The sequence below is a fragment of the Mustela nivalis genome, assembly GCF_964662115.1.
Source record: "Mustela nivalis genome assembly, chromosome: 11".
NCBI lineage: Eukaryota > Metazoa > Chordata > Mammalia > Carnivora > Mustelidae > Mustela > Mustela nivalis.
In genome coordinates, this window is record NC_139030.1 from 42,217,358 (window position 1) to 42,235,200 (window position 17,843).

At 42.4% G+C, this 17,843-nt stretch overlaps 1 protein-coding gene across 1 annotated transcript in view; it reads left to right on the forward strand.

Annotated features, from left to right (window-relative positions):
* PDE11A (phosphodiesterase 11A) overlaps positions 1-17,843 on the forward strand; it is a 380,751-nt gene that overhangs the window by 318,748 nt on the left and 44,160 nt on the right. Inside the window, exons 15-16 of the mRNA XM_082689397.1 lie at positions 587-687; positions 13,641-13,718. Coding sequence (XP_082545523.1) covers positions 587-687; positions 13,641-13,718 — 179 coding nt within the window. The remainder of the gene's footprint in view (positions 1-586; positions 688-13,640; positions 13,719-17,843) is intronic.

A 17,843-nucleotide genomic window follows, 5' to 3' on the forward strand; every position in this document is an offset into this window, starting at 1 on the left:
TCCCGGGCTTTTACCCACCAACAACACACCCAACCAGTGTGACAATCAAGTGTCTCTAACCATTGCCAGAAGTCCCCATTGCCGAAATCACCCTCAGCTGAGAACCGCTGGTCTAAGCGTTTTTATTCTTCGTCCTTGAAGTCATTTGTTGCCATAGCAGGTGCTCCCAAAATGCCAACTTAAGTCTTTATAAGTGAAACTAGTGTTCATTTTAGGGTCAGAAAGATTCCCAAATATTTTGTCAACTTTTACACTCAGTAAATTCTACAGGAAGTGGCAGTCAGATGGAGTAGTTGGGACAAACCTGACCACAGTAAGTTTAAACATTTTCAGAGTTTCCTATTTAGGACTAATAAAGTCTAATAAAGGATAATAAAGTGCCCCCTCATGGCCCTCAAAAAAGATTGTACTTTCTGACTTTGTTCTGTCTTCCCGAGAATCTGTTTGTATTTGCACAAAATGTCATTAAATTGTTTTAAATGGCTTTATCATGTGCCCATAATTTTTTTTTAATATAGGAAACATATGTAATCAACATCTTCAGATCTAATGTTGTCTTTCGTGACCTTTTACTTTCTCATTACAGGGTCACAACATCTTTGCTAATTTGTCCTCCAAGGAATATAGTGACCTTATGCAGCTTTTGAAGCAGTCAATATTAGCAACGGACCTCACGCTGTACTTTGAGTAGGTATTGGCATTTGATCTATTTGACAAATGGATATCTAAAATTTCACCCTGTAATTAATTTTCAGGTCCATGTTGGAGGTTGCCTGTTACTCCAACACTGGTATAAATGTGTAAATGAGCTAAATTTTTGTTGTTGTTTTCCTCTCGTCTAAATGAACTTCATTAAGGTGGAATCTGTAAGACAAGAAAATCAGGGCTACCATTGTGAAATTTAAAGCTTTCTTCTATTTTATGAGCTTTGTGGGAGATTTTTTGACTCTGAAGCTAAGTGGTGGCCATTTTCATTTTCATTTTAGAGACTGTCTTAAGATTGCTGTTTTGGACCATTATTTCTGGTCAGATCCATAATGGCTCTGGTGATGCTCATGAAACATTTGTTGCGGAAAGGCTGACTTGAAATCCAAGACTTTCTTTCTTGCCTCTCCTCTAGTTCTCTTTCTCAGAAGAGAAGTCCCCATTTTTTCCAAAGTTCAAGCCTCCATCTGAGGTGGAAATTTCATCACTCTTATTTCCTCTGAGACCTGCTCCGTCCTGTACCACCTCTTTTGACAGCCTGGAAGTCTCTTCCTCCACTAATATGCAGTTTCCTCTTAAAGACCCATTTCCCTTCCTTAACAAATTCTTTCACTGGATCCCATGGAGATCTTTTTTTTTTTTTTTTAAGATTTTTATTTATTTATTTGACAGAGATCACAAGTAGGCAGAGAGGCAGGCAGAGAGAGAGAGAGGAGGAAGCAGGCTCCCCACTGAGCAGAGAGCCCAATGCGGGGCTCGATCTCAGGACTCTGAGATCATGACCTGAGCTGAAGGCAGAGGTTTTAACCCACTGAGCCACCCAGGTGCCCCCCCCATGGAGATCTTTAATTGCTTTTCGATTTGCCTTTCTTTTACTGACTACCTTTTAAGATGAATGGAACACGTTAGTACCTTTATTTTCCTAACACCTATTTACACTTAGTAGACCCATGTGCCCCTTCACATTCAGAGGTCAGAGGTCACCAGAGACGTCCTTGTCTTCAAATCCAATGTCTATTACTCATTTCTGATATTGTCTAGCTTCATTAAGACCTCTGAAGGTTTACGGGCTTCTTACTGTCGATTTCTACCCTCTTTTCTTCCCCAACATCCAGCTCCTTTTCGTCCTCCTTTTCTGGGTTCTTTGTAGGTATCTTTTCACCTTGTTCCCACAAATAAGTTCTTGAATCCATGTTCTTCTCTCTCTACTCAGATTTGTTCCTCAGCCTCATCTCCACGTAACCCTGTATAGGTACATAGAAGGCTCTGGAATTCTTCAGTCTAACCCTCCCTCACATTCTAATCCTGTATCTCCAACTTCCTTCTCAAAAACTTTCAGTGCCTTCATTGCTTTTAAAGCAACCTCGAAACTTTTTTTCAAGTTTCAAGGCCTTCCACAATCGGCCCCAACCTTTTCTCCTCCTTATCTTTCACTTCTCTCCTACCTGATTTGTCTACTCCGACCAGACTGGTCTGCATGATGCCCTTTGAAAACATCTCAGAGGTGCCCCTGTGCCCTAATCACACTGTTTCTGCATGAGATCCTCTCCCACACCACTCCCCCCTCCATCCCCCCAAACATTCCTTGAAGGCTGGTCTCCTCCATCACCTTTTTTAGAAAGCCTTGTTTCACGCTCTTTGAAATCTTACTGCACTTTGGGATTGTGTCAGTTTGAATTAGATTCCATTGTAAGGGAAAGAAACCTCAAAATAGCAGTGGCTTACGTCTCTGTCACATAAAAGAAATCTGAAGATCTGCAATCTGGAGTTGGTAGAGTAGTACACTAAGTCACGGGGGCCCCAGTGCTCCTTTTATGTTTCTGAGCTGCTGCCTTCAGCACGTGGTTTCCACCTTAGTCCAAAAGAGCTGCTCAAGCTCCACCCATCATGTCTACATTGCAGCTGCAGAAAGAAGAGACGGGGAAAGGGGCCAAAAGGTGATGCAAGCTATCTTTTAAGGAAGTTTTCTGGAAGCTCTGCATAACTCTTCCACTCACATTTCTTGGTCAGAATTTAGTCATTCAGCTATACCTAGGTTGAAGGAAGTTTGGGAAAGGAAGCTACCATTCTGGGTAGCCGTATGCCCTGGTAAAAAAGGTAGGAGCCCTATTATTAAATAAAGGAAGGTTGGATATTAGAGTACACAATCATAAGTATTTATTGTTGGATTCTGCTGAATGACTTAGTATATGGTATTGTGGAAGGAGAAAGGCTTTGAAGGTATGCTGGTCTGGATTTAAATTGCATTCTGGCATTCTAGTTAAATCTGGTAGATTGATCCCAGGTGTTTATATCTTCTCTCTCCTGAAACTCCACTGAAAGGACACCAAATAAATTTAAAAGAAAAATAAAGGCATAAATCTGCAAGGAGAAAGAAAGAGAACATACCACAACTGAGAAGAGATGTCAATACATTAGTGGAAAATGGAAGGCTGACCAACAAATGGTAACTGACCTAAAAGAGTAGAAGTGAAAAAGCAGAACCTACAGAGGAAAACAGCTCTGAGAAGCAAGATGATTTGCTCTGTAAGACCTTTTTGGAGCCCAGAGAGAAAACGTGCCATGGAAAGGGGATGTGACTCTCAAAGCTTAAGTAAAACAAGGAAATTGATAGCAAGCCAGTTTATACAATGCTCAGAACCCACAAGGACTTCCCCCAAAGTAGCCAGTATCTTCCCTTTCTCTACCCCTGGAGATAGCTAGAGATTTACTCCCTGGAGAAATGAAAGAACAGACTCTGGACGGAGGAAAATACAATGTGGGAAGGAGATACAGAGCTCAGAAGAGGGAATGAATTGAAATGGAACAAATCTCTGGATTGAAAACCCATAGCCCAGTCACCCAGAAGCTAAGAGTTCATAGATCATATACACAGGGATGTCAGATTTAGCAAATAGAAATATAAGAAGCCTAGTTAAATTTGAATTTCATATAAACAATGAATAATTTTTAGTATAAATTTGTGCCATGTAATGTGGGTGTGGGATGCATACATACAACTCAATATCAGTCTTTCAATGCCTTACTATTATATTCAAACTAATATGGGGGATCACAGGAAATTTTGTGAAGGCCTCCCATATGAAATACAGAAGCCAAAGAAAATAGGAAAAAATAATATTCAGAGCAAACAAGGAGAAGAAAACAAAACCCAAAAACCCAATACCCTTAGACAGCTAAGATATTACATGAAACAAGAACAGGATGCTTTAAAAAATAATAGGAGTGACCATAGGAGAAGAAAAATATCTTGAAATTAAGATTACTATAGCAAAAATAAAACAGGAAATGAAAGCATAGAAAATATACTCAAAGGACAAAAGGCAGCAATATGGAAAACACTATTTTTTTGTTTTTAGTTTCTTTTTTAAGATTTTATGTATTTTTTTTTTTTGACAGAGAGAGACGCAGCGAGAGAGGGAACACCAGCAGGGGGAGTGGGAGAGGGAAAAGCAGGCCTTCCACTGACCAGGGAGCCTGATTCAGGGCTCTGTCCCAGGACCCTGAGATCAGGGCCTGAGCCAAAGCCAGACGTTTAATGACTGAGCCACCCAGGCACCCCAAGGCAAACATTGTTTTGTTTCATTATGTGCTTTTCGGTACTGTTTGGTTTGTTAACTAAATGCCTGTATTACCTTGATAAATATAAATTTAATTAATTTTTAATATGTATTTTTAATACATAATTAAACAAAACTTCCAGCTCTGCCATCACTTGGCTGTGTGTCATCAGACAAATTAGTCACCTCTCTGAGCCTCTTTTCTTCATTGTAAAATGGAGATAATAATACCTATGTCATCTGTCTTTTACGTCTTGTAAATGCCTAGCAGCACCTGCAATCTCATTGCTTTATAGCCCATTTATTTCGTGTATTTTGTGACCCTCATGATTAACTTAGCTGTCCCAATCTTCCATTGTTTTCTGGAATGATGTTCCTTGATTTGGGATTCATGGAGGCCTATATCCCTTCAATGTTTTTACTTCCTGTCTCTGACACTTGCAGGATTTTGTGTTATTTTTTCTCAAAGTCGAAGCATTTTCCCAAGCCAAGTTTCCAAGTAACTTCTAAGGAGGAAAAAAAAAAATCTCCCCAGTTGGAGTCCATTTATCAAGGCCTGTTAGGGATGTGTCGAATCACTGAGTGACCGCTGGGACGCAGCCAAGGAAGTTGGTTGCAACTCCTTTTCTCATTACTCTGTTCTTATCTTAATGCTGCAGACCCTGCTGTTTGCTGACTCCCAAAGAAGCCAGCTTGTTCTCTTTTTGTCAGCGTTATTGTCTTTTGAGGTACCAAATAGCTGCTCTTTCCCTAATCTAGACCTTCAGGAGGCTGATTCACTTGCTTGTCGAAAGTTGCATTAAAGTGTTGCCATATTTTTAGCCAAAACAATCCCTAGGGTTAATGAGGGGATCCGCAGCCACTGCAAACTGTCACCCAGATGCTTTTATTCACAAATATAACAATTGTGGAAATGGAAGGGATGTTACATGTGATGTAATCCAATTCATCTCTTTTATTTTGTAGATCAGGTACTGAGCTCCAAAAGGTTAAATGGTGTGGCTTGGGTCTTATAACTAATTAGTAGCTAACCTGAAATCCACACCTGCTTTCTCAGGGCTTTTTCTGCAATCATGGTGTTCCTTCTCTCATGGAAGAATCAAGAAATTGTTGTCATTTGAGTTGGGGATACGTTATATGGGACATTGACCTTCCCAGATGTATATCAATCAGTTTACTTTGAAAACCAGCATGGGTTTCCCCTCTCCCAAAGCAGAACTGGAGACAAGGGCTTGCATGCATTTAGCATATCTTTGGAAGTGACATCAGAAACAGGAGGTAGGAAAGCTATTATAAGGACACATCTCCTAGCTGGTCATCACTGTGGTCAACTGTGCTTGACCCTGCAGGGATTGCCTGAAAAGCCTCAGATGCTGCACCTCAAAATTACCCACTCACCTCCATTCTCCACTAGCCAAGGTTGTTCCATGGGTGTGAACTCCCAGGACTTGGGACTTCCGGGACATACACATCCAAGGGCTGGAGATTCCTCCAGCAGTCCCCATCCCACACAGAAAGTCAGAGCAGCTTCCCCACCCCCCAGCCCCCCACCAGCAGGAATTAAGTGAGGCACCACGTAGCTTGGACAGGAGCTCCGTGCAGCAATATCTGAAGAAAGGTGGACCAGGAGGGTGTGGGTGGCCTGACACAACTACTCTCTAAGGGTCTGAATTATCTCTGGTTCTTCTGCCCTGGCTACTCAAATTGAAAGTCAAGGGGCGCTCTGGTGGCTTAGTCCATTAAGCCTCCAACTCATGATCCCAGGTCAGGTCTTGATCTCAGGGTTGTGAGTTGAAGCCCCACATTGAGCTCCACTCTAGGCATGGAGCCTACTTAAAAAAAAAAAAAAAAAAAAAAAAAAAAAAAAAAAAAAAGTCCTGATACTCTTGAGGTCAACCAAAAAGGAAGCTCACTGCCTTCCTCCCCTAGGAAAGGGAAAGCACTGTAGAAGGACCGGTGCAGGCAGGAGGAAGCTCTTTTGCATCTTTTGGAGTGTTTATGATTCATTCCACAGGAGAGTTCTACTGCCACGTGCCAAAAGAGGAAAATAAGATTCCTATAAATATGGAACCCCTTTAAAAAAACAACCACAGAAACGTGTAAATTTAATTTCTAATGGCTTTGGGCATTTTGGGGATTCTATACCACAAGTGATAGATGAAAGCAGAATTCACAGGTTTAAAAAACAAAAATAAAACAAACGATTAAAAAAAACCTTGGTGTGAATTTCTAGGCTTCACAACCCAAGTCCAGGGTTAATTCTTTAGTCTGATTTTCCAACTCACTGAAAACATTTTCCAGTTTCTGCTCAGTGATCTTGTGAAATTGATTTCTGTGCCTGTTTCTGAGTCCCTGCAGTGAATAAGGCTTTGATAATTAAATAGTAATTTCAGCATCTCAAGCAGGACTTAGATGTACCCTATCGGTAACCAGCCATGTGACTTTGAGGGAGTCACTCACTTAATCTCTCTTTGCCTTGGGTTCTTGTCAGCAGCATGGAGACAGGCATAATACCCGTAACCATCCCCTAAGGTCTTTGTGGTGGCCAAAGGAGATTACCTATTAGAAAGATTATTTGATAGTTTAAATAATTAAGATTTCAAAAATCTAAATAATGTAAATTTAAATCATTTGAATTTGATAGCTTTGACCACTGAAAGTACCTTATAAGGAAAAAAAAATCACTCAGTCAGAAAACTTAATAGAAATTACCCTGTAAAGGATGCCGCTTGTTGGAGTGTGGGTAGGCAGAAGAAGAGGTCCAAAATTATAAGCGTTAAAACTTCAAAGGGAAGTCACAAATACCCTATCCTTTTGTCTGCATGAAGTCAACAGAGATGATTAATAATAAAAACAACAACTAGTATTTCCTGAGTCCTGATTTAGGAGCTTCATATACACATTATCCCATTTAATATTTAGAGCAGTCCTTGTTAGCACAGACACTATTTTGACCTCATAATACACATGATGGAAACTGATGTTCGAGATACCCAGTAAACTGCTCACAATGTTAATTGATAAGAGTGAGATCTGAACCAGGAAGTTGGATCCCAAACTGTTCTTAATGACGGTGGCATTTTCTCTGCCGTTCTACAACTATTGGAACTGAAGCCAAGCCTGGGAACACTCAGGCATTAGGGGCAGGAGTCACTTGAGTCTGCCCACACCTGAGGCCGGTTGCAAGCACACTAGGTAGGCAGCCAGCAGGTAGCAATTCAAATAACCTCCATCAGGAGGGCGGGGAGGTGGAGGCCCCAGGTTAGAGCTGCTCAGGAGCCTGTCTGGTGGGGCTGAGAGGGCAATCAGAGGCTCTTTGTCTACACTTGAGCTAAGCTGGGGCAACAGAAGTTGGCAATTCTGTAGCTTTTATACAGTCGACAATAGCCATTTAGCATCCATGCCCAAAGGCTGTGATCACATGCCACTCTATCTCTCACCCAGCATCCAGCAGGCGCCTTCCCTGCGCCTAGTGCCGTCCTAGTGTTACATCAGCTTCCTGTATCACCACCATCATGGTGGCCCTGTGAGTGCAGACATCTCTCTCTTGGAGGCCCAAAACCTGACACACAGCCTGATGTAATGAGTTCTCAAAATATTAGCTTATTGATATTGAATTCTCGTACCAGCCTCCAAAGTAGATATTATTATCCCCATCTTAACAGATCAGGATACATCCATGGACTTAGCGTAAGTAATTTACCCAAAGTTATCGCATTGTCCGTGCTCACATCTCCATGCCTCATTGCCTCAGACCACTATAAGAAACTGAGAATTATCCAACACTTCAGATTTTACAAATCCATTTGGATGCTCAATGCTTTTCCAACTGGCTCTCTAAATTAATCAAATGGATCTTCAAACTGAAATTTTCCATTTCCCTTTGTGCTCTACAAACATTCATCAGCAATTATGGAAAATGCCCAGTCTAATGGTATCTTTGTCTTTGTCTTTCCAAGGAGAGGCAAGAAGTAGCATTTTTCAAAAACATCTGATAATGACAGAAAAATGTGCTAAATTATCTTAGATTATTAAAGGAGTTATAGTTTGACCATCCTTTAAAAATTAGATTACTATCTAGAACAATTTATTTTTTTAAATACAACAGGAACTCAACAAATGCTTCTATTGCTATTCAGGCAAGACTATTCACTCATTCATCACTCAACAAATGTTTATTAAGAGCCCGCCCTGCTTAGTGTTTTCAACTTCCGCTGCTACTGGCACTCAACTTAGCCACCATATTGGAAAGAAGAAAGATAATCAATGCAGAGTAAGGTATAATGACTTACAAGATTTAACCCATTCCTATATTTTAATAGACCCTAATGAATTAACCTGCTGAAATTATTCTACAGTTAGAACAGGCCCCACTCAGGTGGACGGAAGAAATCTTTTGCCCCCTTTTGGTGTATTTCAAAGCACTTTCACATGTATTCATCCCCATGTCCCCACCCACGTGATATGGCAACTGAATAAAACATGAGAAATTCATCCACTAGCATTTATTGGTGCCTTCTTTATACACTTCTCTAGGCACTGTGCTAGTATCTAGGGATGCACAGGCAGATAAGACATATCTCTTACCTCAGGGGCTCTACACACATGGTGATGGTGATGGTGATGAGAGAAAACTAGCAATTACCAGAGTGTGAGGAGCGCTATGGCCAAAGTAAATGCAGGAGCCACGCGGGCATGTGCCATCTAGCAGTGCCTTGTACCATCTCTTGGTCTGGTGATTGTGCTTGGACTGAAGGACTCTTAGGCCCTGTGTTGTCTAATCTTTGGCCATTCTCAACATTCAGGCATTCTAACCTTTCCATTTCCTGCATTTCACCATTTTATTCATATCAGCAAAAATCCAGCTTCCGACAAGTAACTTCATTCACGTAGTCTAAAGATGGGAGACAATTCACTTTCAAAATTGAATATATAACTTTTTCCTTTAGTCATAATTACTAGAGTTAACATCTGCGTATTAATTTTCTATTCCTCTCAGTGCTTTGGTGCCCAAATTCCATAAATCTCTCCAGAGTCTACATTTAGCAATCAACTGCAAACCTGTCATTTGCCTGGTGAATAAGCTGTAAGAATACCAAAAGAACAGATCTCTTCCCCCTCTCCCCCCAACCCCCCCCCCCCCACAGCACACACACACTCCTTTCACTGCTACCTGATAATTCTGGGGCTGACATTGCAGAGGATCACAATGACAATTTGTCAATTTGGCAGTAAATCCTTCCTAACGTTCATGGACTTTTAGTAGATTGGGAGCAGCGAGATGAACAGAAAGATAAAGAATATTGCACATATATGCATGTATAGATATATAAATTTACCCCCCCCCAAATGGTTTGATTAAAATAAACACAGAAATGGTGATTTCTCACTTTACAAATAAAAGGTGTCTTGTGCAAGATAGATTACAAACCGGAAAGATTTTTAGTGTGGTGACGGGTGACCGGTAACCAATCTTTAGAATTATTTTTGAGGGTAATTTTAGCAGTTCTGTTCAAATGATGCTTTTTTAAAGACTGCTATTTTTCTAAATGGAGCATATGTCAGGAGAGCGGGATAAAAGCCTAATAAAAACATATCTGATTATAAATGAGATTTTCCAGTAAGTTGCTTTTCACTAGCCAAGGTATTTGCCATTGTCCTTGAAAACCAAGGTTCCCAGTGATCTGCTTGGGAAGTTAATGATACAGTTCCTCATGACGGAAGAGCTTGGATCTAGGGAGTATTAGGTAACTTCGCAGTTTTGTAGATGTTCCTTTTAGAAGTCCTGTGTTTTTAAAAGTGCCCCTATGTCTAACAGTTTCACCTATGCTCGTGTTGTTGAGTCAATATAATCTACATACACATACACATATAGATGCTAAAAGGAGCAGCTGTGCCGGCGAATGCATTTCTCATCATCACAGTGGCTATCCCATTGTTGCTTTGTAATGATCATCACTAAGGAGGAGCTCAGAATTACGCCCCCTGGAGCCGTGAACGACCAACTTGGCCGGGCCATTTGCTGCTTTTGTGTGGGCATCCCTTTCTTGACACCGGAAACACCTGTCTGGTGCCCACCGCGGGACTTGACATCTGGCACGCCCGTGGAGCATGTTCCTGCAAAGCCATTACATCTCATGAGGGCTGTGGGCCACTGCTGTCCATGTCCTCTCAACACGCTGGGCTCTCCGGCCCGAGGATCCACGCTACTCACGGTTTACAAAGATGATGTCAGAGGCCAGAACCAGGAGGCTGGGTGCTTAGAATCTCCCTAGATAAGCCCATAACTGCCATGGGACCTGGAAAAATCACCTCACCTACCTTCACCTTGAGTTTCCTCACCTTCGAAATGAGAGAAACAGCAGATGTTTCTCAAAGGTCCCATATGCCTCTAACAGTCTATATTTACAATGAAAACACAAACATAGAAAACAAACCACTCTATGACCCAGCAACAGTACGTAGGCGTGTGCCTGTGTGTGTGTGCGCACGTGCGCATGCATGGAGACAGGCAGAGAGAAAATGCACACAAATTCACAAGGAGACGTACACCAAGATGTTCATAGCAGCATTCTATGTAATACATAATAGCAAAACAACTGGAAATAATCTAAACCTTCATCATCAGGAAAGTGAGTAAATAAACAGTGTATAGTAATACACAGAATAACCACATAGAACTATACATAACACTGTGGGTGAATCTTACAAATGCTGAGCAAGAAAACCAAGTTGTTAACATATACATACACTACAAGGACAGCATTTATAAAGTCTCAAAATATGCAGAGCAATAGTTTGCATAAATTTCATATAAAATTAGAAGGCTCTGTACAAAGATGATTTCTACAAAATTTAGGAAATGGACATCTGGTGGTGGGAAGGAGGGAGGCAGAAGCAAGAGAGCAGAGCTGCTCAGGACCTCGAAAGGGTAGGTAAAGCTTTATCTCTAGGCTGGATGATGAAGCGGCAGATGCGTTCTCTATGTCTGATATATAATGTGTATACCTTTTAAAACATATTAAGCATGCATAAAAAATTTGTGGTGTGACCTTTGCATATCATTACTTCCAAATCCTTTTTGAAGCCTTATGAAAATGATTAAGCCCATCTCCTGATCTTTCAACATGGTTAATTTTCAGGAACTTAAAAAAATTTAAAATGCACTTTGGTTCAAACTTTAAAATATCTATTTGACTATTTGTGTGAACAAGCATGTTGCCACGTGTATGATATACATGGTTTCACCAGTGACTAAACTTGACAAAGCTATGGTGTTCAGAAAGTCCTGTTGCCTTCTGAACTCATAGTCAAACCTTTGGACATCAGAATAAATATCAAGAAATAGACAGTTTTGTCACTGAAGGAAAAATTAAATTAGTATGTCACATTTTTCTGTGCCCTACAGATTCTTCCCACCCCTTCTCAATTCACCATCCCATAGGGACAGTGGGTAATCCCTTTTGTCCCAATGCAGTGGAATCTAGTTTTGTTTTAACGCAGTGGGAAGCCTATGGCCAATTTTGGGTCCCGTTGATTTAAGACTTTGACACCAGCAACTCTAGCTATTAAAGTTTCCATAGTTGGGAAGTCTATCTTTAAGGTTCTGTTCAGTTGCCCTATCACAGATTTGCATTTTTTAAAACATTCTTTTCTGGATTGAGTTAACCACCAAGGTAATATGGTCCATTTTACTCTCAGCAGATATAACAATATCAGTGGAAGGTGGGTGCGGGGGTGCTCGGACATCAGATGGGAATGATGTTCTTAAACTTCCCACAACTTGTTTTGTTGTCCTCTTGGTCTCGTGGGAATCTAGTTTTCCAGAATCTAAGGGAGCTTTGTTCGGATAGATTTTATGTTGTTTTCTTATCACGATCTCTCCAATGGTAACTGTGAATACTCCAGTACCATGAGAATTGAGGTGAAACCAGTGGCTGGAGAGTTATTGTTAAAAATGAATAGGTTGGGGGGTGGGGTTATGGACATTGAGGAGGGTATGCTATGGTGAGTGCTGTGAAGTGCATAAACCTGGTGATTCACAGACCTGTACCCCTGGGGATAAAAATACATTATATGTTTATTAAAAATAAAAATAAAAGAAAGCAAAAAAAAAAAATAGGTTTCCGAGGTAATCATTCTCATTCATTGATCACTGTGACAAATATTTATTGAGCTATTCCTACACATCAGGCACTGTTGTAGACTCAGGGGATCCAAGAGTGAAGAAAAAGGGGCCAGGCCCTTGCCCTCGTGGAGTTTGCCTTCTCCTGATTACTTAGAATAACTCAGAGGACTGAAATGACATCAGGTGCATATGATGACAAGGATAATGATGATGGGCAAAGCTCTTTCAGAAAGACTTCCAATGATGTTCCAGGACCCTCAAAGCTAAGCTCAGTGCCTTCCTCTGTGCTGCCCAGGACACCCTGGGCATATCATCGCCACTTGGGGCACCTGATATCTCTAGGCACAGACACTACACCAAGTGCTTTGCATTTAATTCTCACAATAACCGCCATAACAGTGTGAGTTAGCAAATATGATCCCAATATTAGAGATTTGGAAACGGAGGCTTAGAGGGTTTAAGTAACTTTCCAAAGTTGCACAGCACAGAGATGACTGAGCCACTCTTCAAAGGGTTATTTCTGACCCCACAGACCATGTGGTTAAGCACTGAAATGCTGAAATCCTTATTTTTTCTTTTTTTTTTAAAGATTTTATTTATTCATTTGACAGACAGAGATCACAAGTAGGCAGAGAGGCAGGCAGAGAGAGAGGAAGGGAAGCAGGCTCCCTGCTAAGCAGAGAGCCCGATGCGGGGTTCGATCCCTGGACCCTGGGACCATGACCTAAGCCGAAGGCAGAGGCTTGAACCCACTGAGCCACCCAGGTGCCCCTGAAATCCTTATTTTCTAACCCAGAAAAAGTATGTGCCCTGATTTACTACCAGGGAGTTTATCTTATCTCAAATCCTCATGCAGCTCAGTTATCTGTTGAACGATAAAAGAACATTCCAAAATCGTTCCAGCTTTTTATTTGTCCTTGCCTCCCCCCTCTGACTTGCAGTGCCCATCACAAGTGCTTCACAACCAGTAATCCTAAATGCGGGAACACATTGTTTTCTGTTTTATGGCTTGATAATCTCCTCTGCTGTAAATACATTCAGAAATGATTGTGGCTTTTTCTTGAAGTCTCAACATTTTTTAAAAAGTGATTTATTTTGATAGTGCTTTAGCCTCATGATTTCAAATATTAAGTTACTTGGTTCAGGTGACCTTATATTTTCCCATAAATGTGTTTATGTTGCCCCGCAGACTGAGAAATTTCATTCCAGATTTTTTTTTCTTTCTTCCTTCATTTGATTTTGTGCAGGAGGAGGACTGAATTCTTTGAACTTGTCAGTAAAGGAGACTATGATTGGAACATCAAAAACCATCGTGATATATTTCGGTAAGAAGCAGCTCTTGTTTATGTGTTTCTTCATTATTTGAAGATTTAGCCATGCATTTCCGACAGGGCTAAGGGCACACATGTGATTTTCTTAAAGTAACAAATCTTGGCTTACATACAAAACATTCAGAGAGTAGTTGAATAATTAGAGAAAAGATAGATGGCTCGTCTTTTCGTCTTCTAATCCATTAATATTTTTGCTCCCTCTCCATAAATTTGCCCTCAGAATTAGAAAAGGGTGTTCAAATTGGTTCAGTTTCAGCAAGTTGTGACTTCCTCTTTTTCCTGGGGGAGAGGGGGTGGGGGTGTATGTTGAGGAGAGAGTGGATTTTTGAACTTTAGAAAACAGTGTTAGCCAAAATAAAGTAGAGAATTAACTTTGGGAAGTTTTTTTAGAGACAACAGGCATTGTAGATAGAAAACCAATTGCAGCGATTTGGGTGGCAGAAATAAGCAGTCTGTTCTAGACTTTTCACCGGACTTCTTCCTAGTTGTTTAGAGAAGACAGACCACTGCACTTACGTGGCACATCTGAACACGCTGACTGGAGCCATGCCGCTGGCTAGGCTCTATTCCTCTTTCTCTCACCCACCCCCTACCTCACTCACCCCCAGACCTTCTGCTGTCTTAGTCCCGTTCCAAAGCTGCTGAGTATTCCTGGGAAAGCCTGTGAGGCCTGGACAGACGCGCACTGTGTCTGTTCCACAGCCAGGTGACTACTAGAATCACCCAGAGCAGGATCCCTGTCGTGACCGGCCCATAGCTTCTATACAAGCCTCCCCAAATCCTGTACCCCGCAAACCCCCCCCCACCACCTCCAGCTTCCGAACCCAGGGCTGCCTGCCCTCCCTCTGCCCTTTCCTCTGCCCCTGACCTCTCTTTACTCTTTCCTGAGGACTTCTCACCAGAGGCCCTCTGTGTCTCCCCTCCTGCGGCAGTATTTCTCTCGGGGATCTTCTCGGGCCTTTTTCTTCTTCCTGTCCAGGGTGGGAGGGGACCCTTCCTCACTTCAAAACTAGCCCTTCCCAGGTGTCCTAACTCTGTTTCTCCACCTCCCCCACCCCTGAACTTACCCTACCGATTATGTTCCTTTGGCATTTTTAAAATCTGGTTTTTTCCCCCTCGTGACCATTCCAGGCATAAAAATATGCTCCTATCGCCTCAGGCAAAAAATAATCATCGCTAAAATCTGCCCTCTTCTCAAGGTCCAGTCATATTCCCCTTCTTAACCTTCAGTCCCACACTTGACTCACACGCCTCCTAACTTCTTGCAAGGCAGTGTTTCTTTTCAAATAATTTTTAGTTTCACAAGTAATTATAGGAATATATTTTTCTATAATAAATGAAAATATGACAGAGGAGCCCCCAGACCTCCCTGGAACTTCACTCCCCATTCCCATACCTACACACAGATATACACTCTGTTATCAACTTCTATCATTCCCAACCACTTCCAAAGCATTTATATATGTATATAGTCTAAGGAAAAATGCTGTTGAGTATGGACTTGTCTATTTTAACATAAGTTACGCATTAATATATCAATCAGAACTGGCTTGTTCGCTCAACCATATGCCTTGGAAGTTCTTCCATGTCCATACCTCATCAGCTTTTCCTATTGCACAGATAGGAAGTACGGATTGACCACAGAGTAGCTAGCTGTTCAGTCTAGGAAATGGGACTTCTGCCCAGGACCTATTTTCAAGATTCCTCTCTTGATCTTCAGCCTCCTGCTGGCTTTAACTACCACCTTTTCTCACCTCCCAAGGATCAAATGCTAGGGCCCTTGTACTCTTCCCGGATCTCATCACAGCCCCTAATTGCATTGGCCTTTCTGTCTTGAAGCTCTCCCGGGCCTTGGAGTCTGCTGAGCCTTGTGCTTCCAGATTTTCTACTCTCTTTTGATGCTTGCTTCTCCTCTTCAGCCCTCTTCAGCCCTTCCCCTCTCCACTCCGCAACCCCCCCAGATGTAAGGACCTCCCAGGACCTATTTTCAAGATTCCTCTCTTGATCTTCAGCCTCCTGCTGGCTTTAACTACCACCTTTTCTCACGGACTCCTGCCCCCTCTCTCCAGCCTGGCCTCCCTTCTAAGCACAACTCTTAAAATGCCAGCACTCATTCCACATCTCCACCCAGGTGTTTTCTGCATAGTTTTTCAAATGTTCTTTTGACAGGGAACCCCACATGGAAGAAAAATCTTATTTGGAAGGAGACTGTGTAAAAGAGAGGTGCTCCAGGGGCTCTCCACTGCGCCCCCCCCCCTTTGACTTCCCTCCCCCATTTCATGGTTAGACTCTGACCACAGTGCACGGAGGGGCGGGGGGAGGGGCGCTCCAGGGACCACCCTCTTAGAGAACTTGAAAATAGCAATAAAACCAACAAAGAGTGTGCCTGCTTTTGATCATCACCACGTGCCTGCAGTCTAAACAATGTCAACGATGAGATATGTTCCCCCTCCCCCCGCCCGAGAAAAATCTTGCGTTGGTAGAAGTCCTAAACAATGGCTGAGATTTCTGTTGAGTATCGACATAATTGATATAAAGCTTCAGATGAGCACAGGATTACTTATCCTTTAGTTGGACGCGTGTGGCCCCTGTAGGTTCACTGAAAAGCGCGCGGGGGCCGGTCAGCCGCTGACATGAGTGGGCGCCGAGCACACTCCCGGCTAAGTTCCTCAGGCTTCCGAGCCTTGGGCGCGGGCTCCGCGGCTAGTTGGGGTCTTGGACCCTACGAAGCGTCACATTCCTGCTTTCAGACAGTGTGTCCGGAAGAAACAATCATGGAACGGTAGCGGCGAGGACGAAGAAGCACAGCTTGACTTACTTCACTTCTGTCACTTGGTGTTGCCCGTTAGGACCATTATATGTGTTTTAAAAAAATTAAAAACCATGACACAGAGAGCAAAGCGCAAAGTGCGCTTTTTTGTTTGGTGAGCGCCAAATTCAGTTCGTGCGTGAACTGTTTTACTATGAACCTGTTTTTTACATGTGGATTCATTTTCATTGCTCATTGTTTTAAAACTGGAGAACCAATCAAGAAAATAACGGCTAACACGAGATTGTTGTTGAAATGACATGGCATATGGAGGAGAAGTGCGATAAAAGCATCAGAAACTCCAGGTGCAAGCCCTCCCCCCCACCCCCACCAACCCCCATCCCCTCTACCATGCCAACTCCCCACCCCCACCACAGAGCTGGCTGTGCCCTCCATGCTCCTGACCATTCATTCCAGCCTACACCCACCCCGCCCCCACACCACAGACTGGACTAGAATTATGGGGACCTCAAGAGTAACTTCTTCCTCCCTCCTCTCTGACTCTAGAAAAGACCTTACAATTTTTCTAGAGGCTCGATCTAAAAGAATAACTTCTGAAAGAATAAGAAAGTAACTACTCATTCACCCCCTTTGGTTCTTCCTTTGGAATCTCTCAGCCTTCTCCTTGCCTTTGCATTCTCCTGCGCTTCCTTGTTTTAGACCTTTATCAACTGATACTGTCCAATTGGTCTCCCTGCTTCCCTTCTTGGTTTCTCCAAACTCTTACCCCACCCACCACCTAAAGTTCTGCCAGCAAGGTCTAACTAGGTTGTCTCTGAGCCCCCAACCTTAACAGACTCCCCTGTGCCAGTTGGATAAAGGTTTCAAACTCCCCCACCCCATCCTTCCCCACAGCCTTTTTCTGTCTTCATTCTCAGAATGGACTTCCTGCTCCACTGTAGGGAAAGAGAGACCCTTCAGTCAGACCCTGTGGATTCCGACTCCAGCTTTGATACACCCTCACTGTGTAACCTCTGGCAAACTTTCTAACCTGTCTGATCAAGGAATGCAAAACACTATTTACTTTGTAAAGTAATAGTATCCCTACCTCATCTAGAGACTCCGTAACTTACTCTGTAGTGCTTGCTGTATTAATGGTCCTTATTAGAATGATCACTACCTAAGCACCTAGACAGATGCTCAATACACTTGTTGATTGGCTGATTAATGGTGATATGAATTTGAGAAGTAAGCCTTGAATTATCAAGCAGATGGAAGCTAAGTCTTGTCCAAGTTAATGGTACCAGTAGGCAACCTCATAGAGATTCTCTCCTGTCTGGGAGAGAAACTGCAAAGTTCAGTGCATTACC